This window comes from Mizuhopecten yessoensis, unplaced genomic scaffold (assembly GCF_002113885.1).
Source record: "Mizuhopecten yessoensis strain PY_sf001 unplaced genomic scaffold, ASM211388v2 scaffold523, whole genome shotgun sequence".
NCBI classification, from domain to species: domain Eukaryota; kingdom Metazoa; phylum Mollusca; class Bivalvia; order Pectinida; family Pectinidae; genus Mizuhopecten; species Mizuhopecten yessoensis.
Genome location: NW_018403589.1, coordinates 3,498 through 31,372, shown reverse-complemented (window position 1 = coordinate 31,372; position 27,875 = coordinate 3,498). Strand labels below are relative to the sequence as shown.

The 27,875-nt window shown below is 36.0% G+C and overlaps 1 protein-coding gene across 10 annotated transcripts; it reads right to left on the bottom strand.

Annotated features, from left to right (window-relative positions):
• LOC110450062 (synaptobrevin-like) lies at positions 1-26,639 on the bottom strand. 10 transcript variants are annotated; one of them, XM_021497351.1, is made up of 8 exons: positions 26,472-26,639; positions 23,463-23,513; positions 20,986-21,079; positions 19,877-19,955; positions 19,247-19,326; positions 18,607-18,658; positions 11,803-11,835; positions 4,638-4,985 (listed from the first exon to the last, which is right to left on the bottom strand). In XM_021497351.1, coding segments are annotated over exons 1-7 (384 nt in total). In that variant the 5' UTR covers positions 26,474-26,639; the 3' UTR covers positions 4,638-4,985; positions 11,803-11,809. The 10 variants fall into 10 exon arrangements, with proteins under 10 accessions (XP_021352995.1, XP_021352981.1, XP_021352988.1 ...); XM_021497345.1 differs by lacking the exon at positions 18,607-18,658 and adding an exon at positions 16,844-16,895 and having other exon boundaries at positions 4,897-4,985; XM_021497368.1 differs by lacking the exon at positions 18,607-18,658 and adding an exon at positions 16,099-16,150 and having other exon boundaries at positions 4,897-4,985.
• Between the last annotated feature and the right edge of the window lie 1,236 nt (positions 26,640-27,875).

The window sequence follows — 27,875 nt, the reverse complement described above, 5'->3', positions numbered from 1 at the left end:
TAAGCTATGTACACAGATGCATTTATTTCCTCAGATCCGTTACAGAAACGGTGGAAACATGTTGGTGAATACTAATACAATAACAGTTGGAATCACAAGACCTAAACGGAACCATAACACACAAAACATTACCTTTTACACTATGCAGCCTCAGTGGGCCCAGTTACTGGCAGAAAATTCACAATATACAAGTGCAGACATTCTATTACATTGTAATGTAAATTATATCTTATCGGCTAACCTAGAATAGTTCATTCTTTAGCTGGATTTATTCTCATTTGAATCTTGTGATTTGTCAACATGAACATTGCTCAAATGTCAACGGTTCTTGAATTTGTGAATTTTCAGCAAACATGTATCAGGCATATTAAAGATCACATAAATAAAATATACAAGATAATAGTATTATACAAGTACCCACACTGTATGTCGCATACATCACATGTTGGTCGAGTGTAAACATACACCGATCAGAATTCGGCAATTTCTTTACACACATTTACAAAATTCCCTTTTGGTCAAGTTCCATATACATATATATATATATAATTTTCTAATAGATAACTTATGGATATCTCAAGTTTGTTTACAGATTTCTTTAAAGATATCATATTTTCTCACTTTTGGATTTTAAATCAACAACACCAAACTTGTGACCTTTTCGCAGTTCAAACAAACACCTACAACGGATCTGTTCAGTTTTATCAACCATTTTTTTGATGATTTTTATCAGGGATTTTAGACTTATGAGACTTGACAGGGTAACAAGCCTGCAGAAAGACTGATATTTTCCCAAATAATCTCGTCTGATAACCCATGAATTTGAAATGACCAAATAAAGGGCACATAAACAATTTACTAGTGCGCTCTCTCCCGATTTACAGTGGCCTAAGATTCGTTACACATTATATGATCGCTAACTCACAACAACTTAACACATACTTTACATCAAACGCATCAACAAGATTCTTATATATATATATATATAACTAAATAATATATTATGTACACACATATGTGTTGATAATTATTAACAAATTTTAAAAACAAAAATGAATTTGAAACAATTTGCATTATGGGAGCAAGCTACTACAAAATAAAGATCGGTCAGTGTCACTCCAGCAGCAATATTTCAGAGAATATCACTGCATCTCATTGAACATACACAATTAATCATACATGCAGATTTAGTATTGCACAATGGCTCAGAATACACAGCATTAAGGTGAAGTTGTCGGCTTTAAGTTTTGATATTTTTATAGGTCACTTTTGTATCGCTAGAGAAACTGTTTTGGTGACTTGTAAGCGTTTTGGTCCGTAATGAAATTAATAAAATTAAGTTTTATTGAAATATTCCGTTTCAAACTATACTAAAAGATGGAATGCATAGAAACATTTTTAGACATTTTCTACAGATAGGATGACCTTTGACCTTATAAACCTCTATCACCAGCTTACCAAATATGGCACATTACATCCAAGATGTACTGTGAAAGTAGATATTTTTGGGGGTGGGTGGGGAAGAGAGGATCCCATGTGGGAGGTCCGCAAGCTTTTCCTGGTGTAAACATGTTTGCATTGACAATGCTACTGTTATGCAGATTTCTTGGTGTGTCATTATGAAAATTTACTAACCAAATGTCCACTTTTACAGTACCTAGTACCTGATAATGTCATATATTTGGGAAATTGTTATAGATTTATTATAACTTAAACACATCCACAAGGAAAGTTTACTCAACCTTAAGCCAAGGAATGTTTGAGCAACTGGACAGTCACAGGCTAATTATCTGGACAATGATAAATCCTACAGCTGCTTTCCTTTGACAGCAAATTCACTTGTGTTCAAAACCTTCAGTAACATATACATTATGTATTCAAAAGAAACCCACCCTTGTAATCACAATCAGCAAAGACAAAGTTTAGTTGTTTGAGGTTACTTCATGTACATATCCGACGTTAGACACAATGTGATGGAGAACAATGAATTGATAAACTAACTAAACCAATATGTAACATAATGTCTGGAATGCTATATTTCTGTGTATGCACTTTTATGTCAGGACATCATCTGTCAAATATAACTACACCTCTTTCTCAAGACGTCAAGATGACACCTGTCAAGATGACACCTGTCAAGATTCAACTACACTTGGCTACCAATGAGGAATGTATCTTTACATTTTAATGCTTCAGACTTTCTAGCTGATAGCTTACAGTATAGGATTTCACTCTGTTATTGCTTGATGATCAAGAGACAACCTCTACAGCATCCCGCTGTCCACTGGTGAAAACGGAAGTTTTTTTTTGTGTCACCCCAATAGTTCCATGAAAATATCTTTAACTTAAAGCCAAGTGTAGCAAACTTCTCAGAACATATCACAACAATGATTTAAACTTCTTTTCTCATTTCATAAAGTAGCACTTACTACCATTAAAGGTAGGATCTCGCCAACACCTGTTTACTCATTCACCCCTGAAATTTCATAATGAACTATTCTAACCTTTGAGTTGGAAGAGTTCAAATGTGTCATCAGGGGTGAATGAGTTAAATAATATTATACACAACTAAGTATCATTTGTTTCCAACACTTGTTCAGTCTATTTTTATACAATGTCTATTCCATAGTTTTGGACAATTTGTGTATTGAATAAATATATATTTATACATTGAAGGGAGACAACTCTCTACCTAACAATTGCCTCTAATACAATATGAATTATCCACAGGAGAAATGGATGCAAAACCTAGGTAGACACACATAAACACAGAAGACACAAAGGGACTAAAGCAATGGGTCCTCTCAGAGAAAACCATTTTGTATTCATAAATCGTGTTTGTGATCCTATTAACTATATATCTTAGTGAGGGACATTCTCGCAGACAAATGTCTAAATAAAGGACAATCAACGGCAGCTGGAAGTATTGTAAGAAAGTTTTCTTGAACATGTTTTACACATCAACTCCAGACAAGACTATATATGCAATAGTCAAACCAGAGGCCCCTTACATTCCTAAAACTGTTAATTCCTGATTTTTACTTAGTAATGTTAAATCAATTCTGACTACTTTATTGTCAATTTTTGCCCATAATATAGCATGGATGGAATGAATGATTAAGCTTGTTACCGTGGTACATGTTAGAATGAGCAAAATCAAGTACAATATCCCAAGGTCACCTCAGAATGGCCTGGAACCTTGCCGAACTTGTCAAGTTTGATAATGATATGGTATAGGTGGACTACACAGCATGATGGAGATTCTGTTTACAACTAAATAAGAAAAAACACACAACAATGAAATCTTAAAACATCAACATTTGCGTATGTTTATTTAACTACTTATTATGATTCTGTTATAAATCATAGGATTTAAAAGCTTTGACATGACCTTTGACCTATAGGTAACATCACAACCGTAACGCACAGGCTCCATATATATATAAACACCTGTGACTGAAGGAAGTTGTTAATCATGATATAACGTTTGAAGAGAAGTATAGATTCTGTAACATTAACAGATAATCTATCTCACGGCAAATTTATCATCCCGTTTCACTTTACCAATACATTGTATGACAGTATGACAGTATGACAGTATACACAAACTAATTTTGAGAAGATCACCTCAGTTTCACTACAACTTCCACCAAATTTCTCTTTTTTCAATTTAATCAAAACTATCAAACTTGTAAACTAAATGCAACAAACTAGACTGCAGTTATAATCAGCTAGATTCATACTTTATCATTGAAGTAAACCTTAATTCAAAACTTAAGTTGCAAAGGAAGTCAGGAAAGAACTACACTAAGCAGTGTTTTTAATGTCAGTGCCTGAAAAACTATTATCAATGAGCACATGTACTACCACAACAACAGTGCTTTCAGGATCTTCCTCATCCAATGGTATGATAATATATACAGTATAACAATAAATATGACTGAAATGTAATGTACTACTTCTCTCTCTACACCGTACACCCAACATCTGTGGCATCTATCTAGTTGTCTCCCCTTACTGCTAGCAGAGTATTTCTCTTACTACATACTGCACCCTACAGAAGAGGGCAGCACATATCAAATTTCCTCCTTAACTACACTATTTTAGATTAATATTTGTAAACACTAAAGTTCATGTCAAGATCAATAGAAACACTCCTAGCCCTTTCTAGATAACTTGATACAGAGTGACAGCAAACATGTCAGTGACATTGATGTTACAATAAACATGTAAATGATGCAGATTTACACAAAACATATGTCTATGACAAAGATTTAACACCAAACATGTTAAAGACAGATGCAACACCAAACATGTCAGTGACACAGATGCAACACCAAACATGTCAATGACACAGATGTGACAAATGTAACATCAAACATGTCAATGATGAGACAAATGTAACACCAAACATGTCAATGACATAGATGTAACACCAAACATGTCAATGACACAGATGAGACAAATGTAACATCAAACATGTCTATGACACAGATGTGACAAATGTAACATCAAACATGTCAATGACACAGATAAGACAAATGTAACATCAAACATGTCAATGACACAGATGAGACAAATGTAACACCAAACATGTCAATGACATAGATGTAACACCAAACATGTTGATGACATAGATGTAACCAACAAACATACCAAAGAAACGTGTCAATTACAATATTTTTGTTAATGACAGATGTCCCTGAGGGATGTTAAGGAACCACATTAAAAATATTTTTTCAACAATAACAGGTTGACATGTCAAACACACATGTGTAAATGACACAAATCTTCAATACATAGGAAAAAGGAAAAGTGTTCCCATTGTTCTGATGGAGAGTAAAGAAGATACTGGTCAGCAATAATCCACTGACCAGTGAGAGAGATTATGTTTATAGTGTTTACACCAGAGGTCTGCAGTCCAGAAGATCAAGGTTTAGGAGTGGGCGTTGGTGAACTGCTTCCTTGACTTGTCGCCACCCAAACTGTAACAGAAAACAAGCAAATTAAATGTTGCCTTATTTAACACGAAACAGGTTAAGTAACACCAGATCTGCTATATTACGGTTGATTTTTTGGGGACTAACCAATTTTTTTATACAACTAATTAAGACATTCAAATTAGTTATCATTGCAATGATAAAACAACTTCAAAGACAGTTGACTGTGTACACTCTTCTCCAAATGAAAATATTCATCAGTACATCATAAAAATGTTGAACTTACTATGAAATAGTTCCCATGGTACCCTATGATAAAGTAACAGAAATATAATATACCTACTTTATTCAGTGAGGAGTCCCCAAGAGGGCAATGTCAATAAAGTGTGACCTGTTGACTCATCTCAACACAGCCAACCATTATATATGACAACTATGATCAGGACCCAATTAAATTGGTTTAAAATTTAATTGAATGATTTTAACATTAAATGTCTTTGTATAATAAATAGATTTTACAGTGGAAATTGTAAATGAATGTTATTGAACAGGTTTTAAATACATGTATATCACATTGAACAGGTTTTAAATACATGTATATCACTTTTAACCGTTCTGTCAGCAGTGACGAAAAATATAAGAAAGTAGTTATCATATAAAAACTTGAAAAAAAACCTTATTTCAAAGACTTACATTTTTACTTAATTTTTTTTTTCTAAGGGTTAAATGAAATCACATTATATATACAGATGCTAAAATGAAGAAAAATTCAAACCTATTTCACATTTCAAATATGAAATGAATTCTATGACCTATAAATCTTCATGGAAGTGGTTCATGGTTCAATATCCTAGTAACTGGGGCAGTGAGTATATTAGGGGTTACAGTTAGTGCAAGGGTGGTAATTAGTAGTTCAGTTAATTAAAGGGGATTATAATTCATGTACATTATTCATATTTTAACAGAAGTAAGATAAGATACTAATCTAAATCCTAGACATGCAGTGACTTCTTCAAAGTTGAAACTTTAATTTTGTGCAATCAAACTACATGCACAAAGAAACTTATTTTCATATAATTTCCTGTCAATCAGTTCTATATTAGATTATTATACAACTTTGTATCCAAACAGATTGGATATTTGTTTAAACTCCTACATGTTATGATCCGTAACTATAGCATAGCAAGTCTTAAAAGGATCATAACAAAATCAGGATACAAAGTCAGTCACATCTTTCAATCAGGGTCACATTAAAGTGACATTAAAACAATATGACATCCTTAAAACAAGGTCATATTGTTTAATCAAGTTAAGGTCAAATCATTAAACAAGGTCACAAGGTATAATCCTTAATATAGACATTATAAAAGCACTGTGATACATGTATCATCATAACAAGGTCATTATACTAAAGCTTAGTCACAAGGTCAAAACATTTAAGCTTGGTCACAAGGTCAAATCATTAAAGCTTGGTCACAAGGACACATCATTAAAGCTTGGTCACAAGGACACATAATTAAAGCTTTGTCACAAGGTCACATCATTAAAGCTTGGTCACAAGGTCAAAACATTTAAGCTTGGTCACAAGGTCAAATCATTCAAGCTTGGTCACAAGGACACATCATTAAAGCTTGGTCACAAGGACACACCATTAAAGCTTTGTCACAAGGTCACATCATTAAAGCTTGGTCACAAGGTCACATCATTGAAGCTTGGTCGCAAGGTCAAATCATTAAAGCTTGGTCACAAGGACAAGGTCATATAACTTAAACAAGGCAACAAGTCAATATCATTTAGACTATAATGCTTACATCAATTAATATACACATGTTTTTGAAAAATCTTGGTAATCATGCTCAAAATCCATTTAAACTAACCTTATAATATAGTATAATTATCAAAAACATTAAACATATTTTTATCAAAGAGCATGCTCACTTTATACTAATTATCAAATATAATAAATGACTAAAGTGCATCTATCACAATAGGGTGGAAACAATATTAATACACACCGAGTAGTTAACACTGTACCAGTAGTCAGTGATGAGGACTTCCTTGTACTGGGTTTACTATGTATTGTCGGAATTGTGGATGAGGAATTCTTTACAGGAAGTCATCTTCACATAAAGGAAGTTTTAAATGAGGTACACTTGTAGTGACAATGACTGGAGTATCCATGTCAAATTATAAATACAGTACGAAAGGTAGAGCAAGACAGAGCAGATAGGAGTAACGGACACTGCCATTTCCTAAACCCTAAATTGAAATATTTTGCTAAAAATGTCCAGTTCGTACTGTAAAGTGTGTAATGAAATGTAGTAGAGCATGCAGGAGAAAGGGAATGATGTATCAACTTAGTATGACAATCACTAACCAAGTCAGACAAATAGAGAATGTGTCAAATTACAGAAGCCTATAAAAGTGGCCAGTTGTTTCCTATGAAACATTAAAAAAATATGCTTCACACAACTTATTTATTTAACCCACAAAAATAGAAAGAGCACAACACTAAATCAATCATGCCAATAAAAAGAAACTGGCGACACTGGTGACATAGAAATGGAAGCTCACCAGTGTTAGCCGGCGTATTTGGAGTAAGCCCAAACTGTAGGCAGCATATATAGGAGAGAGATAGAGCCATTAATGTTATATTACAACATATATACATAACGTCACAAACCCCTGTAAAACATATTGGTGTAGCCATTGAAAAGGTCATCTATTTGTTATGCAGGTCATTCGTCTTCGTGAAGGTCATGTTATTAAGGTCACTTATTCAGTACATGCACTTTGACCTGATATATGACACTATCTGTTTACTAAAATGTTCCAATTCCATAAATTGTTCTACAAATTTTAGCAAGTGAATTTAAAGACTTTTTGGTATGAAAGTACATGTATGCCTTACAATACATAAAAGAACAATCTATTGAAAGACAATCAGTTAAAATGACAAACATTAGATCTGGCTATACTACAACTCGGCTTTCACATCACAACTCAGATAGACTGACCTTCACCTTACACTTTCTGTAAGTCTGTGACCTTCACCTTACACCTTTGAAACTCTGTGATCTTCAAGCTACACCTCAGTAAGCCGGTGACTTTCATGATACACCTATAAGTCTGTGACCTTCACCTTACACCTCCTTAAGTCTGTGACCTTCAAGCTACACCTCAGTAAGCCGGTGACTTTCATGATACACTTATAAGTCTGTGACCTTCACCTTACACCTCCGTAAGTCTGTGACCTTCAAGCTACACCTCAGTAAAGCGTGGGACTTTCATGATACACCTACGTCTGTGACCTTCACCTTGCACTTTAGTAAGTTTGTGACCTTCAGTTCACATATTACACCTAAGTAAGATTATGACCTTCATGTATTGTCTTGATATAGGACCATGACCTATAAGTACACTGTCACAATGGCTCAACACCTCAGCCTTACAGAGTAGCTTGTGACCTTGACAAGTAAGCAGTGACTGAGCGCAATGGTTTCAAAAAGAAGATGGCTTCACATTGTACAGAAAATTCCGAAACAATAGGCTGGTAACGTAATGCAGCGAGTGGATAAAAAACAGTTATATGCACATGTAGAAGAGTTTGATAAACCATTTTTTTATAGGTTAAAATTATATACATGTGATTTGGAAATGATGAGAGCTTAGACGGGACAAACAGAATCTCTTACTCTGTATAGACTGGCAAGAGACAAGAGACATAAAACCTGCTACTCCTGCTAATAGAGTTTATACACATACAACAGGATGTTATATATGTAGTCATCAAATTAACAAGGTCTACAATAAATACAACCAATTCCAAAGAGAAACAAATCTGGAAATACCACAAACATAACGGGACATTCCAAATTTACACAGCATGTTACAATTGTAATTTCACAGCAAAAACATGTTTTCCTTTAACTATATGTAGTACACTAAACTTATTACCTGATCTGTGGTCTGTAAACCAAAAATACCAGTCTAGGATATCCTTTAATCTCTCAGTATCTGACCTATATTAATGCCATTCTCGCCAAAATAGCTGACTTTCCAACAAATCAGATAATTTCTTCTAAGACTTCAATGATTTGAATGTAACGGCAGTTAACAAAACTGTCCACAGCGTGTAAAAGTTGATAGCCAATAAAATGACATTGGAAATTTCAAACTCAGTCTGATGTGTCCATTAAGAACTGAAAGACATTTAGTAAATTTGTTTGTCCCTTTAAACTTACACATAAATTATTGTTGATTTAAGAACTCAGTTATTTCTAAAAACACCAAACACACTAAATATCACAAACTTGGCAGTACAGAGGAAAATGACTCCTTTAATTAATTTCAAATAAGGAAATGTATTGATAAGCAATTTGATCTTGGTAGTCATGTCCGACTCCAGTCCAACAGCAAAATATGTAGCCCTTCAAACTGACAAGTTCTTAAGCTGTCGTGTCATCTAACAACATTTTATTAATGAGTAATTAATAAAATCATGAAATGGCATTAATTAAATAACTATTAAATGCCATTTAATTAATGGATTAATCATTAAATGCTATTCAATTAATTGGTAAATAAATGATTACTCATAAATTTTGGTGTAAATAAATGTTCCTTGTATGATCTTGTTATCCAGAAATAGAAGTACTTTTCTGTCTGGGTTAAATATTACATATCATGCATGTGACACACATACAATGTATTTTATATGGTCGGTGTCAGAAGTCAAAAATCATGTTTGAGCAAAGTACATTTACATTTCAAGCACTTTCAGTTAGCCGTCGTCTTGGTTTTTTTTTACGAATTCAAACATTCACATAAAAGTTGTGCTTAAATGACATTTAGCAATTCAATCTTATCCTGTGACCTATCATCAAAATTCCAGGGGGAATCCCTTTTTTATGTTTTCAGCACCCCTTCAATAAGTCATGACAAATTTTGAGGATGCTTATGGCCACTATTATGTATCATTTATTTTAAGCGTTCTAACAGAATTTAAGAATCTGGACCATCACAGAAGAGGTATAAAGAAGTTATAAGGTCTGACAATTCACCAATTTAAATTATGCTAGATAACAATTCAACTGTATGGCCAAAATCAACATCAGAAGCTGACTGACTATGTGACCTTGACCTTTCTCCTCTATCAACAACAGGCCTAGAACAAACATCTAAATATAGGTCAGGTTCCAAGGGAGACAACCATGTAGAATGCACGACTATTTACATTGACATACATCATATGCTGTGTACTGAACATGTTTGTGTGTATACCAAACCATACCGATACTTAGACATGTAAGGTCAAGCTACCTATTAAAGACTTAGGTTGTATGCTTCCGATCACATTAAATCTGTGATTTATGGTAGAGGTATCTCCCTTAAACTACATGCTATTGTAACACATTATATCTTTGATCTGTGTTAGAGTTAGATAATATGCTACTTTATAAAATAAACTTTTGATTTGTGTTATTATCTACCTAGAGGTTATCTGATACCTTTCATTTTACCTGTATTTTGTGTAAGTAAAGATTATATGCTATATTACACATAATGTGCATGTTTTGAGTAAGAGTTATGTTACCTGAGATTTGTGTTCAAGTTATACTCTGCCTTACATGGTATACCCTGGTTTCATGATTAGATTCATATTTAAAGTTACCTCCCTTTAGAAATATTTTCATCAGTATCATCAGATATGATTCAGAATTAATTGAGCATTAAGAACAGGTCCATGTTTAATGCTTAGCAAAATGATAGTTTTGTTAATGTTTCATCAAGGCCTTGTTGAAGTGAAGTCAATTGTAATCATTGACAGGTGGCTGACCATATGTCTATGTATCCCCAATGTCACGACACCAGTATACCTGCTGCGACTATGACTCGTTTTCCTCCCCACCATATCGATAGTGGACCAAACTCACAGGCCCAGTCATCATAGGGTAGGGTGTGAGGATAAACACATTCAGGGCAGGCACTGCACACCAGTTTTGTTTTTGCCTTATCTCTTACTTATAACAATTTCTGCTATTTGGTTGACGGTATTATATATAAACAAGAACTGGTGTACCTGTGAGCTTAAAAAATAGATTTACATCCGACCCCAAAGACTTGCCAGACCAATATGCCAAATACATTGACAGATACATTTCTATTCACATTATACATAACACACACTGATGTATCAGGTAAACAATTGTAATTTTCTGGTTTGTAACATTTCTAACTGACAAATTCATCCCTCAATTCACACTACCTTATATATTTTTTGTCTTTAACAATTTTCAAAACAGTGACTAAATCTATTTCCTATGATATCAATAAGGAATTAAATTGATTTTAAATTTGAAAATAGAATATCTAGGTACCAGGTATACATTGCATATATTATATATATTATATATCCCTACTGCTACAGACACTAAAACGGTGACAGATGATATAGTATACATTATAGTTCAGAACTAATGACACTAGGACAATACTCAACTAACATGATAGTACACACTGTAGGTATATAGTGCACCACGAGTGGTACTAGGACAATATTAACACCAGGGATACAAAACTATGGTAACGTATGTGGCATATTGATACAGACATACCATAAAACGGAAATTTTTGCCGTCGCCATGGAACAACAAAACGAGAGAAAGTTTAGCACAGGCACAAAATCAGGACAGACAAAGTCATGTAGCTTTAAGATAATGTCAGCCAATGCAATCGCATACGAAAGGCCAGCTTGCAAAGCTGGCAACAATTGGTGAGGCAAAAATTTACGATTTACAGAAGATATTCAACAAGCAGGGTTTTATAAGACAGGGAACCATCTACATGACATCCAGCTTACTTCTCGTTTAACTATAGGATGTTCCCACCCACACTGTAATAAAACAGGAAAATGTTAGAATTAGTAACACGCTCAACAACACACACCATACTGCTGTACCTAACACAATTTACAGGCACCTTAATTAGTGGAAAACTCATCAACCCTTTGCTCACTTGCATGTAAGTACATTTAAATGTAATAAGTATGTAATGGCGTTTCATTTTTACAGTCTCAATTTATCAGTGATTGTACATCTCTACACAGGCTTCAGGACTTTTCAGTCTAATCATATTCTGATCTTTTGACACCTATAAGTCATTGGTTTAGTTAATTGAGATACAGGAAAATTGCTTTTTGAAACACCACTGACTGAAAATGTCACTAGAAATAACAGTCACTTTTATTTTCATCTCCAAAATTTAGTTTAAAAAAGAAAGTACCAACGTCAACTTTGGTGACCGGAACCTCACTTGTCTAGAAACACTGCACAACAACATAATAAAGGACATGCTTACATTTCAAAATTCTACTGTGTTCTGCTGACCAAATTAGCATACAGTTAACTGACAATGTTACTTATTAGCATATTATATAATACTTTTCTGATGTTTACCATTGCACCACTTACCTGTACATCGTTAGCATTAAACAAGCATTTATTGTACATATTTGTTATAGGTACTTATCACCTGTATCAGGTGACACAATGACAGTATTGGTTTATATACATGAAAGAACTAGCAACTCATGTATTTAATGACAAAAAAATGATATTTAACATTGTGTACATTAATATTGTCACCAACAAATATTGCTCTGCAGAGCTTTTATCACAATGCCACTAAGGGAACAAATGTTGTTTTTTGTGATGGGAGGAAAACCCATGGGGGGGGGAAACTACAATGCCATCGGAGGGATAACAACTAACTCTATCAGACATCAGTCTCTTTTTTCCGCCACCTTTGGGGATCGAACCGAAATTCTTGGGAGAATGGCACACAGTAGTAATGAGTGTGCGCGTTAGTGATCACAGCTACCACCGAGGCACCACAACAAGAAACTACCAGATAACCTCCACTGTAATTATTGGATGACATTATCGTTTTCACGAAATATTGTTGATTGAAAAGGTCAGACAAGGAGGTCATCTGGTAAGATTTCAAAGCTCTCCAGACAGAGAGTAGGTTAGTACAATCACCTGTAGATCAACGCAATTTTCATAAATGTGTTAGGCAATCTTTTTTATAATATTTATAATACAAGCAGAAACAAACACACCTGATAGACATGTAATTTTGGGTTAGTTTTAATCTGTTAACACAAAAGGCATGCAATGCATTGTTGTTACACCCAGACATATCTCTACCCCAGGTTATATTGTATCTGCAGATCTAGTCATGGTCAAAACATCAACTTTACAGTGAATGTTAAGTGAATGATATTCTGAACATTGTGTTCGATTCAAAGAGTGACAATTTGTGAGATTTCTCCATACGTTTACAGTGGTATGTTGTTACTTAATATGTCTGATATGGGGATTACTTCAAAGCACTAAAGAATTTTATCAATTGATATTACTAGCCAATAACATAATCACTGGGGTAGAAATCCCTGAGGTAGAACACCTGGGAGAGATTGTCTGGGAGGGCAAGGGGATTTCCACTGAGGTAGAATCCCAGGGGGAGAATGTCTGGGATGGTGGAGCTATGTCCACTGAGGTAGAATCCCTGGGGTAGAGTGTCTGGGAGGGTGAGGGAATGTCCACTGAGGTAGAATCCCTGGGGTAGAGTGTCTGGGATGGTGCAGCTATGTCCACTGAGGTAGAATCCCTGGGGTAGAGTGTCTGGGAGGGTGAGGGAATGTCTACTAAGGTAAAGTCCCTGGGGTAGAGTGGCTGGTAGGGTAAGGGAATGTCCACTGAGGTAGAATCCCTGGGGTAGAGTGTCTGGAAGGGTGGAGCTATGTCCACTGAGGTAGAATCCCTGGGGTAGAGTGTCTGGGATGGTGGAGCTATGTCCACTGAGGTAGAATCCCTGGGGTAGAGTGTATGGGAGGGTGGGGGAATGTCCACTGAGATAGAATCCCTGGGGTAGAGTGTCTGGGAGGGTGAGGGAATGTCTACTAAGGTAAAGTCCCTGGGGTAGAGTGTCTGGTAGGGTAAGGGAATGTCCACTGATTTAGAATCCCTGGGGTAGAGTGGCTGGGAGGGTGGAGCTATGTCCACTGAGGTATAATCCCTGGGGTAGAGTGTCTGGGATGGTGGAGCCATGTCCACAGAGGTAGAATCCCTGGGGTAGAGTGTATGGGAGGGTGAGGGAATGTCCACTGAGGTAGAATCCCTGGGGTAGAGTGTATGGGAGGGTGAGGGAATGTCCACTGAGGTAGAATCCCTGGGGTAGAGTGTATGGGAGGGTGAGGGAATGTCCACTGAGATAGAATCCCTGGGGTAGAGTGTCTGGGAGGGTGGAGCTATGTCCACTGAGGTAAAATCCCTGGGGAAGAGTGTATGGGAGGGGGACGGAATGTCCACTGAGGTATAATCCCTGGGGTAGAGTGTCTGGGAGGGTGAGGGAATGTCCACTGAGGTGGAATCTGGGGAAGAGTGTATGGGAGGGGGACGGAATGTCCACTGAGGTATAATCCCTGGGGTCGAGTGTCTGGGAGGGTGAGGGAATGTCCACTGAGGTGGAATCCCTGGGGTAGAGTGTATGGGAGGGGGATGGAATGTCCACTGAGGTATAATCCCTGGGGTCGAGTGTCTGGGAGGGTGAGGGAATGTCCACTGAGGTAGAATCCCTGGGGTAGAGTGTATGGGAGGGGGACGGAATGTCCACTGAGGTATAATCCCTGGGGTAGAGTGTCTGGGAGGATGAGGGAATGTCCACTGAGGTAGAATCCCTGGGGTAAAGTGTCTGGTAGGGTAAGGGAATGTCCACTGAGGTAGAATCCCTGGGGTAGAGTGTCTGGGAGGATGAGGGAATGTCCACTGAGGTAAAATTCCTGGGGTAGAGTGTCTGGGAGGGTGAGGGAATGTCTACTAAGGTAAAGTCCCTGGGGTCGAGTGTCTGGGAGGGTGGAGCTATGTCCACTGAGGTAAAATCCCTGGGGTAGAGTGTCTGGGAGGGTAAGGGAATGTCTACTAAGGTAAAGTCCCTGGGGTAGAGTGTCTGGTAGGGTAAGGGAATGTCTACTAAGGTTAAGTCCCTGGGGTAGAGTGTATGTTAGGGTAAGGGAATGTCCACTGAGGTAGAATCCCTAGGGTAGAGTGTCTGGGAGGGTGAAGTAATGTCCACTGAGGTAGAATCCCTGGGGTAGAGTATCTGGAAGGGTTAATTGTCCACTGAGGTAGAACCCTTGGGGTAGAGTGTCTGGTAGGGTTAAATGTCCACTGAGGTAGAACCCCTGGGGTAGAGTGTCTAGGAGGGTTAATTGTCCACTGAGGTAGAACCCCTGGGGAAGAGTGTATGGGAGGGTGAGGGAATGTCCACTGAGGTATGATCCCTGGGGTAGAGTGTCTAGGAGGGGGAGGGAATGTACAATGAGGTAGAATCCCTGGGGTAGAATGTATGGGAGGGTGGAGCTATGTCCACTGAGGTAGAATCCCTTGGGTAGAGTCTCTGGGAGGGTGGAGCTATGTTCATTGAGGTAACATTCCTGGGGTAGAGTGTCTAGTAGGGTAAGGGAATGTCCACTGAGGTAGAATCCCTTGGGTAGAGTGTCTGGGAGGGCGAGGGAATGTCCACTGAGGTAGAATCCCTGGGGGAGAGTGTATGGGACGGTGAAGTCATGTGCACCGAGGTAGAATCCCTGGGGTAAAGTGTCTGGTAGGGTAAGGGAATGTCCTCCGAGGTAGAATCCCTGGGGGAGAGTGTCTGGGACGGTGAAGTCATATCCCCTGAGGTAGAATCCCTGGGGTAGAGTGTCTGGTAGGGTAAGGGAATGTCCCCTGAGGTAGAATCCCTGGGGTAGAGTGTCTGGTAGGGTGAGGGAATGTCCCCTGAGGTAGAATCCCTGGTGGAGAATGTCTGGGACGGTGAAGTAATGTGCACCGAGGTAGAATCCCTGGGGTAAAGTGTCTGGTAGGGTGAGGGAATGTCCACTGAGGTGGAATCCCTGGGGTAGAGTGTCTGGTAGGGTAAGGGAATGTCCCCGGAGGTAGAATCCCTGGGGTAGAATGTATGGGAGGGTGGAGCTATGCCCACTGAGGTAGAATTCCTGGGGTAAAGTGTCTGGTAGGGTGAGGGAATGTCCGCGGAGGTGGAATCCCTGGGGGAGAGTGTCTGGGTAGGGGAAGCAATGTCCACTTTTACTTACCAGCAATGATGATGATTATTACCACAATAATACTTATCAGTATCAACCACATCTGAAAGGGACAACATCAAATGCAAAGTGGAGCTATGTCCACTGTGGTAGAATTCCTAGGGGATAGTGTCTGGGACAGTGAGGAGGGGGACGGAATGTCCACTGAGGTAGAACCCTTGGGGTAGAGTGTCTGGCAGGGTAAGGGAATGTCCTCCGAGGTAGAATCCCTGGAGGATAGCTGGGGTAGAGTGTATGGGAGGGGGACGGAATGTCCACTGAGGTCGAATCCCTGGGGTAGAGTTTCTGGTAGGGTAAGGGACTGTTCCCTGAGGTAGAATCCCCGGGGTAGAGTGTCTGGTAGGTAAGGGGATTTCCCCTGAGGGAGAATCCCTGGGGTAGAATGTATGGGAGGGTGGAGCTATGCCCACTGAGGTAGAATTCCTGGGGTAAAGTGTCTGGTAGGGTAAGGGGATGTCCACCGAGGTAGAATCCCTGGAGGATAGCTGGGGTAGAGTGTATGGGAGGGGGACGGAATGTCCACTGAGGTAGAATCCCTGGGGTAGAGTGTCTGGTAGGGTAAGGGAATGTCCACCGAGGTAGAATCCCTGGAGGATAGTGTCTGGGAGGGTGGAGCTATGTCCACTGAGGTAGAATTCCTAGGGGATAGTGTCTGGGACAGTGAAGTAATGTCCACTGAGATAGATCCCTGGGGTAGAGTGTCTGGGTAGGTGAAGCAATGTCCACTTTTACTTACCAGCAATGATGATGATTATTACCACAATAATACTTATCAGTATCAACCACATCTGAAAGGGACAACATCAAATGCAAACAAAAAATACAAAAATAAATGTTGACAACAAAATACACCATAGTTTACCCATGATTAACCCACAACAGGTATTAAGGAGTTCATGTAAGAAGGGACTTAACTCATTGATTCATACAGCTGAGCTTCAACAGTGCATCCACCTTCAAATTTGTTCCAATCAAAAGTGGCTGGATTGTGAGATTACTTGAACACTTAGTAAAGGGCCAGTATATGTCCCAAACAACACTGGCTTGATATGGAGGTGGCTTCATTAAAAATACTTGTATCAGGGGAATTTTGGTTCACCTCCCTTCATGTCAGAATCACACGGGTAAAATATGGCATGGCAAATTATATTAGAAAGCATTCACAATAAGATCTACTACAACATTAAGAAATTAATAGAGCTTTTTGCATAAAAAAAGGTCAACACAATTATTCAAACAGAAACTGTTTTTTGAGGGAATCTTTTTTTAAGGGGATTAATAGCTTTCCTATTAAAGGGAATCCTTTTTAAAGCACTTCTTTCCTTCACCAACCCCTGTGAGTCCCTCCCCCTTGCCTGGTGAACAGGATTCCTTCCCCTTGTGAACAGGAAGTGAAGTATAGCTATATTTGATTATTTACCACAGAACTGCCATACCTATCTCATAGTTTCTGGGGGAATTTATTAATGGTTTTACACCTGCAGTTTTAGCTTTAAGCATATTCCTTCTTCATTTTAGCAGACTTCTTTACTATCAGAAACCTTATCTAACTGCTTGTCATTCTGAACATACTGATCATGTCTGCACTCAACATTCAAAATCAATTTCATTTTTACTATGTCATATTGACATATTTGGTTTTTTTCTATTACAATGGTTTAATAAGCACTCTGCTGCCAGACTGTCCTATTAGAGAGAGACAATATCGCCAATATATTACATATCAATATATATTATTGAATATGACCAAAATGTTGCATAAAAATGTTATACAATTACTTTGCAATATCCAGCTCTAATATTTATTAAATTAATTCATTTTTCAAATACTCTCTAACAAGGATCTTTCAAATGTTAGACTGTCTGCAACCCATTAAGTGGTAACAGTATTTGCTAAGGCCTTCTGAACTAACATGATTGAGACATTATGCTCAGTAGTTGGCCTATTCTTATATACTTATATTCTGCTTCAATACATGTGAATAGTCTCTCAGTACTTAATGTATTTAAAGTCTACAAAAATTTATCTAAAAAAAAACACTAAAAAAAATACAAAAAAACTTGTGACCATTTACAAAGTGTGCCAGAATCACAGAAACTTAAAAACTGTCTCCGACATAATGGCTTTCACCGTAAATGGAAACTAGACTGACCAGTCTAGATTTTAATTATCATAGTTCTATGCTCAAATGTTCAGGTTGGTATGTGTATACACTTTCTGCAAAGTGTGTTTTAAACCACTACATAATGAATAAGTTATCAAGACCTTTATTTGAAACAGAATAAATATTTTCAGAGGAAAATATATCTTAATCAAAACATTTTTTTCTTCAACTTCAAAACATGATTCCCATGTTAAGTTTAAAGAAAATTCAATAATTCTATATATGTAGAAATAAATGAATTTAAAAAGAAAATCCAACAAGACAATATTTCAGTGCAATACAAAGCCAGTGTGTACAACATAAACTTTGACAACAATTATCTTCTAACACTCACCGGCAATTATAATTACTATTACAGCAATTATACTCCCCAGAATTATCATCATCTGTAAATCAGCACAGAATTATCTCCCTTGTCACTCGTACCACAATACTGTACATGTGCTGATGTTAATTCATCTTACCTAGTTTTACACATCTCCAGTTTTGTTATATTCAGACTGAACTTTTGACCCCGTATCCACGTCTGACTCGTTAGTCTTATCAATCAGGATTAATCATTACACAATCTTATCATCGCTAAGTTCTTAAACTCGTTCCAGTGTCAGTATCATGTTTTTACTATCTGCATTAACAATTTAAAAATTTGTACTTAAAATTTTGTAAAAAAGTAACATATTTTACTGCAGATTAACAATACTACTTCCTGATATTTCATAAAGGTTTTAGTGTTGCTATATTCACAGACCAAAAATATATGTAACATATAAACCACAAAAAGGATTGCTCCTCAATAAAAAAACTGGTTTTGATCAGTACTTCAATTAAACCAAGAAAGATTATTCCATGAACAAAAGATCCAAACTTTGATACCATGAAATTAAAGCACTACCTGGAATGCATTCATATTTTACATGTCCTATCACTTTATTTAATCACTAATATTTTTAATAACTTTTCTTTACAAGACATACCTTGCAATTCTTCCACCAGAACTTCCTTTTGAGCTTGCCAGCACTCGCCTCAAACTGAGAGGCCCCCGCCTGTAGAGCATCTATAACAAATAACCAGCAACGATCAGGTTCTGATCAGGATCTAGCTAGCGTCAGCATCCCATAGCTGTGAGGATACCATATTGTAATAAGAATCTAGTTCTGCAGATAATTTTTCTTATTTGGACCCAGTCTATTTCTCAAAATATTTCATCTGATAAATCCTGTGATAATTATAAACCTCGTATCTGTAAAATACACTATTAAATTGAACAATTTTATGTGAACCTAGCTACAACAATGAAGCTACTTAAATAATTTATGTTTTCCCATGGAAGCAGAACAATGAGAATAAATCTTTGAAATTTTAATTTATAATAGATAAAGGTACACCACCAAATTAAATTGTCATCAAGTTTTTAATTTACAATAGATATAGGTACACCACAAAATTAAATTGTCATCAAGTTTTTAATTTACAATAGATATAGGTACACCACAAAATTAAATTGTCATCAAGTTTTTAATTTATAGTAGATATAGCTAAAGGTACACCACAAAATTAAATCGTCATCAAGTTGCAATTTTTTTAGTCTCATCTAAATAACAAACCTGCTCTGTCATCAAGTTCTGAAATTTTCTGATCTCTCTCCAACACCTTGTCCACATTCACTCTCATGATGTCCACAACCTGCCAACAGTAAGTCACATACAGTATAACAGCATGTCTTGGTTATAAAGATTTCAGATACTGTGTCTGTATTTTACCAACAGTAGTAATTTCTTGGTTATAAAGATTTCAGATATTGTGTCTGTATTTTACCAACAGTAGTAATTTCTTGGTTATAAAGATTTCAGATATTGTGTCTGTATTTTACCAACAGTAGTAATTTCTTGATTATAAAGATTTCAGATATTGTGTCTGTATTTTATTAACAGTAGTAACTTTCATATGAAATTCCAGTGAATATGCCATGATCATCTCTTTCATTTGATATTTTTTGGGAGAGAAAAAAACATTTTGATATATACATGTATTCTCTAAGGGCTTCAGGTCAAATAGGAATGAATTAATGCAAAGTTACTGTCGCTGTCCTTGGAAGGTAAAGTTATCAATGGTGGATCTGATCTTGAAAATGTCTTGTTAAAATATTTCATCAAACCCTGCACAAAATATATGTGTAGTCACAGGATTGTGCTAGTGGTATTGTACACCTCTGCAGTAAGACACTGTATAGTAATAAATCTTAAAAGAGGGAGTAATAACTCTCCTAAATACATAACAAATTATAAACAGATCCAAGTACCTCATGAAATGTTTGTACTTTAGGAAAGACACAAAACTTATGCGCGTACAATGAATGTATACCCCTAGTGGTAGATTACAATAAAGGTCAGCGACTGTTGTAAGATTGTCACAGTTTTCTATCTTTATGTAATGAACGCATGAATGACAAACAGGAAAGAAATTTAAATGAAACTGATCCAACCTTCCATCTAACAAACTGAAACAGCCCATGATTTAAAACATACATATGTATTAACCTACTGCTATGTTGCAACATTAACACACTACAAATTTAAGCTCCAGATGAAGTTTGCACAATTTTAAACATGCTTTAGTGTTAATATATTTGCTGTATGATAATTATAAACCTTTTCTTGACTAGTTAGATGTGTAAAGATATTTGTAAATTAATATAAAAAAAATATAGACGCACCTCATCGACTTGAGCCTGTGTTTGCTGTAGCCGTTTGCTGGGTTGGGCTGGAGTTGGGTTATTGGGGGGTCCCCCAGGACCTCCAACTGCCGACCTGTAGACAAAACCACATATGTTTAATACAAGTAGAACAGGTGTGCTTGTGCATTATATATATCATACATACTTGTCTTTTGTTTACGATTATAAACATCTCATGCTGAGATTGTCCGAATCAAAAACAATACATATTTTATGATAATTTACCTGACAGAAGAATATTGCATAACTAAGAGGATCAATGCCTACTCCGTCTTTTCGTATTGCAGAGTTATATTCTCTTGTGAGCAGGTATTGATTGTTAAGTCATTGGTTTGTGTGAGAAAATTACGTCTTTCTCAAAAATTTATGACGTTACTCTCACAAACCATTGACGTAACAATCAATACCTGCTCACAAGAGAAGATAACTCTGCAATAAGCAAAGACGGAACATAGAGCATGATATAAATGTACTAACTATATGTAGTGACTCAAATTATACAACAAAAACTTTGTTTGAACCTTTGCACGATATTCCATGGATAAAAATTCTAATTTGTTTAATACATTATCAGGAATTACAATAATATCATATAATTTGACAGTATCATTTTAACAAATTTCTGTAGTACAGTACAAGTAACTTTTACCATGTATTTCACATTCACAATTTTTTGTAAAGTACATCAGCCAATGTTTTATATTAAATACATGTCTCCACCTCATCAAACCATGAACAAAATCATACATTAACATTTCCTCTACACTAAAACAGAAAGCATACCTACAACACAAAATACAAGTGCATTACATACAAAATAGAGGAAAATATGTGGAGGATGAAACATAAATTCACAATATTATAAACAAATATGCAATGGACATGGATAGCAGATTGATTGTTAAATAATCTTGAACAATTCAACATTGTCACATGTATTATCATTGTCTTGGTAATGATTATAGAAAATTAATAGATGATTTTCATTGGTCTATATTGCATATCCTTTTTAGTTGATACCCTGAACTTTTACTTTCCACTTACATGCATAAGTGATCAAGTTCTGAAGTAATTTCTTAACTAAAAAAAATCTTCAGGAAACATTACCTGCCCAGGGTAATCAACAAAGCTAATCAAATTTCCTGATTATCTTATTTCAAGATTTTTCTTAAACAATAATGCTTTCATGAGGATAAACTTGAGTTTAGGAAGTTGGGAGTGTTTGAGAAACTGATTCGTAATTATTTAATTGATGGGACTATTTAATTTGCTGATAAATATCTGAGGCTGTGACAAAATAATTATCAAAAGGATTAAATAACTGATGACCAACAAGAAAAGTTTAACCTTACCCCTTACACATACACTGATACAGAGTATGTAAATAAAGAATAAATATGACATATACATAAATATAAGATATCAAACAAGTTTCATCCTATGAAACAAGTTTACAAATCTTAAAAAAAATCAAAATAAAAGTGGACATCATAGCAGAACATGCACTTGAAGTGACCTAATCAATCGTCTCCATTGTGAAATCATTATATATAATCTGAATGCCATATCAATATCATTTCATTATCATTTTAAGTCAGTGGGTCATCTTACACAAATTATATTGTATAAAGTGAATAAATGATAAAATAATTCAACTTGCTAAATTGTGTAAAATTCATAGCATAGTTAAATTTATAATAACATTAATGAGTGAATATAGATCTACAATTATTTACAGTCTACACTGATACTCACTAAATAACCTTTTTCTTGTAAACTGGAGTTAAATGTATCTACCGGGGTATTCATAATTACAGTGGGGTTTTTTCTGGGGACTTTTATGGGCCGATAATGAGCCTCATTCCCAATTGAGAGTATTTCATGTTCATGCCTAATTCCCATAATTTGCAGTTTACTCCCGCTAATTTCCTTCTCAATTGAGACTAAAAGGGCCCATCCCTAATAAACAGGAAAAAACCCGAAATATAACCTGACCAAAATACTAAATTATTCCTTAAATAACAACGACATATGGTGCACATACTCACTATCAAATGTTATCATTTATAAACATCAGTAAACGCTATCATCCGGTTACAAATGCCCACCAATTAACATAAATGTTTGAAAAGTTTCTAACAGATTTTCCGTCACTATTTTCATGCCATTGCAGGGTCTCAATATGTTGTCGTCCTTTAACACTTTGTGTGATCAGTAGTCCTATTGAAAAACTTTGTTACATGCACTAAGTAAAAAGGCTGAAATGGAAGTAACAGGACGTCTAATGGATCAGTAAGTGTAAACGATGATGACAGGGCAAAATATAAATCTGTAACTGGTAGTATCTACTATTTCTGTAAAATGTACAAACAGGACAACATCCAATTCTGTAAAATGAAAAAAAAGGTATGCATTTCGGACAACATGTAATGCACATGCGTTGGTGTTTTACTTACGGTGGCCCACCAGGACCAGCCTGGGGATTCTGGGGATTGGGTTGCGCAGACCTGATGGTAAATAGTGTATAACAATCCCATAAAAGGAAATCACACGAATGGATGGATTCAAATAACATGACACTGGATTTATTTGGACATGGCATTTACATTTGCTGCCCATGGCTTGTTGAATCATATTAATGATAAGCTTAACCATTTAATATCGACATATACCAGAACATGAGGTAAATGATTTAAACCAGTATGTACCTAACAAATGTCTCAAACATGTGTCATCCTGTGATGTATTACAAACGGGTAATAGATGAGCCACAACATGCATGGTACAATAGATACCTTAGTGTATATAAATATATATACACATGTACATCTAGGACTGGATGTATCGCTATCAATCAAGCGTAAACCTATACACTCAAACCTCAGGCTAAATACGAGATATATCTCAGATCAATTTAAAATTGTTTACTTGTACACAAATTCTGTTGAAAAATACACAAGATAATTTGAAGTTCAAAATTTACATCCCCTTATATCTTGAAATATTAATAATAATGCATGTTTATCACAGTCACAATGCATGGCCTGGCAATACATGCATTTAAGCAATTAAGGATAATTTTAAAACTTCCTTATATATGTACCACTATATATAGCTTCTCCACTTATGTAATATTAATTTATACCATATCATTACGCTACATATAGCAATACAAATATTTCATCCCTAGAGCTATTATTGAACTGTTTAATACATAAGATAACTAGAGAAGTTCAGAGACACGAACATGTATTGACAAATTTGGTTTTAAACTGTTATATTGGAATCATTGTGCATGTTTACGATATTTGGGACATATAAATTAGGGCTGTCACCATATATCGGGAAACAGGTATATTTTTCAAAAACTTATTTTCATGTATATTCTTGGTGTTTTAACTTTGCAAATTACTACAAATTCTTACAGATATATGCCAAATAAGCACAAAACAGGCTTTTAATAGTGGTGGGAATCAGTTCAAATTTTGTAATCGATGGTTGGTAGGACGAAAATCTTAAATCCATGTTATAATTAAGTTTGATAACATTCTGACAACAACTTATTATAACATTGAGCACATCCTTCCTATGACAATATATCAGGATAAGTGTTATAATTAAGTTTGATAACATTCTGAGAACAACTTATTATAAAATTGAGCACATCCTTCCTATGACAATATATCAGGATACGTATCACAATTTATTCATTCTGTATTGCAATATATCGTTATACATTCTAAATATATGTGCAGGTGTCACAGCTGTTAAACTGGTAACTAGTCCAGACCCATTGTATTGGTGACTGTCACAGCTATTAAACTGATAACTGGTCCAGACCCATTGTATTGGTGATGCTGTCACAGCTGTTAAACTGGTAACTGGTCCAGACCCATTGTATTGGTGACTGTCACAGCTGTTAACTTATAACTGGTCCAGACCCATTGTATTGGTGACTTGCCACAGCTGTCAAACTGATAACTGGTCCAAACAGGTGCAGACTCAGCATATTGTGTAACAGTAAAATCTGTTCTTCCTTGTTGCTGGGGAATACCCGAGAACTGTTGTCCCTTGTCTTGCAACTTATAGCATATAGAGTAGCATTAACAAGGATGTCACAAGAACCTTGAAAATTGTACAGATGACAAACCAAGTAAATTCTGAAGGGACATTTTTTCTATTGTAACAGGAGAGGAAAAATGCACGGCCAGACCAGGGTTCAAACCCGGGACCCTCCAAACTCTAGACAGTTGCTCTACCAAATTGAGCTATCTGGTCACCGACAATCGACCCAGTCGACTACATTCATCCCTCCTTTATCAAAGTCTTCGACCCCGAAGATACTACCACCTTCTGTGGGTATATTTCGTTGGGCGCCAAATGTAACAGGAGAGGAAAAATGCACGGCCATACTGGGGTTCGAACCCGGGACCCTCCGAACTTAAGACGGTTGCTCTACCAAATTGAGCTATCTGGTCCGGACGATCGACCCAGTCCAGTTACACTATAAAGACAAGACCCTGCCTTATCTTCCAGTGTAAATTCCCAGATAGAAAATATAAATATACTTAATATAAGTATATATTACTGAAAGGTTTCTATATTTACAAGGAAGTCAAGTGGCAACCTTGCTCTTTCACGAGTTCCTGACCAGTATCAGGAATCAATATAAATGAAGTTAAAAAATATGATTACAATAATAATAATAGTATTGTTTATTCAGGTAAAAGATACATGGCGAAAATAAAATTACATTACACAAGCAATGAGATCACAGAATGGTATTTGATGAAAGACTAACCTTCAGATATTAATAACTTAAAGTGCTTCAGGGATCAGATACATGTATGTAATCAAAATAATTCAACAACTCATTTGTCAACAAGACACTGACAGCTATCTATTGGACTCAACTCAACAACATCTCTATGTACAAGTACTGTATTGTACCAGTGATCAGAAAGCCGGCTCCTCGTACAATTGTATATAATTATGTTTGCGTGGGTGGAGAATGAGATGTTGCGATTGGAGAGGGGGGGGGGGGGGGGGGGGGGGGGGGGGGGGGGGGGGCGTATTTCCTTTATGTATTCCGACTTTTAAATAATACTACCACAAACACTTCTACAGGAATATCATAACGAGGATAGTATTACGTGCAATAAAGGTATGCAGGTTGTATCAATACAGTACTGTACTGTAGCTGTCACATTTCTATTGACATGTAACCCCGAGCGAGCATAGCCAACATGATATAATGGGAATACACACAATCTGGGTTGTTCTTTAGTAGAATTTGTTACATGCATATAACTCCTCTATTGGACAGAGACACTAAACTGACAGTTCTACCTATATCATGTGAAATGTCAAGAAATCTGGAAATCGATAAACATTGGTTCCCGACATAAATTAATTCCATGCAATCCACAAATTCGGTGCAAATAAACTCGACATTGCATACTTACATTATGTTTGTTTATAGTTTACAGGCTTTAAACTCAAATGGACAGTTTCTCCCCTCTGCTTAGCGGCAACCGATCTATTCAGGCTGCAAAAATGTAAATTTACACTAAATATGGCGGATGAGGCAGAATTGACGTCATTATCCGGGAACTTGAATCGGGATCACCAGAACTCTTGCATACGGCGCGTGATCAATATAATCATGTCTAAATCTGGAATAAAAATAAAATAATAATAGACACGTGAGAATTAGGATTGTCAGACATTTGATTCAAACTACATTTTTTTATAAATCTTTCGCTGTTAGCAGAATATTGTGAAATGCGCAGCCGAATCATTTTATTTTTTTTGTCTGCACTTAACCTAACATAATAACAGAAAAGAGCGTCTTATAATTAAGTTTTATAAAAAAAAAAGGAAAAATAAAATTGCTTTAATCATAAGCTAAACTCAGATTTTCTTTTAATTGATATTTTAATTTTGTAAGAAATAAAAAGGAAAGTTAATTTCAAATCAAATAATATCAGAGGTGCACATATGATTAGATTCCCATATTCTACCCCATATATAACCTAGTACCCAATATGGTATGGGAATAACATTGATAGCCTTTTTATTATAAATTACACGGCGATGTAATTGTTATAGGTGACGTTTTAGAGACGATACAAATATTACTCTTAAAACCAGCTTAGTTAGTCAGTTAATGTTATATTCTCTTAACTTGTATCAGAAATATCTCTAACTGAGTTAAAAATAGCATGGATATCTCCAATAATTTAACAGAGAAATCCATGTAATAGAGAACGTGTTTTTAATTAATAGATATATCTTTGAATAAATGAATCAATTAACCTCTAAATGCGGGTGATATCTTCTTTATGTATTAAACATATCTTTTCCTGGCCTGATTCTTGTTTATAATGACGTCATGATATAGCAAGTTTGGATCGATTTAACCATATTTCGTTATTTTTTTAATTTTATTTACATTACATACGTCTTATACATAATACAAACATGATTGAGCATAAATGAATTGGAGACAGACGCAAGTGTTAATACACTTATATAAATCTGTTACCTTTCATCGAAACTAACATTAACAACTATAGCTTAGGGATAGTGACGTGAATAGAGATACATTACAGGGGAAGTTAGAAAAGAGTTGGGGGAAATGCAGTGTAAAATATGGTACATGTACAAAATATGTTATATTCAGAAAATCAGTACATTGTGGTCAAGACAAATCCTTCTGTTGCGTCATCATAAGTACACTTTAAGGTTGATTTACAGACTATTTCAAGAAAAGTATATATATATGCATATAAGTAAGATCGTACATAAACAAGCTGCATTATAATGCTGATATAAAATATACTCTATGATAATCATGTGGATGGTCG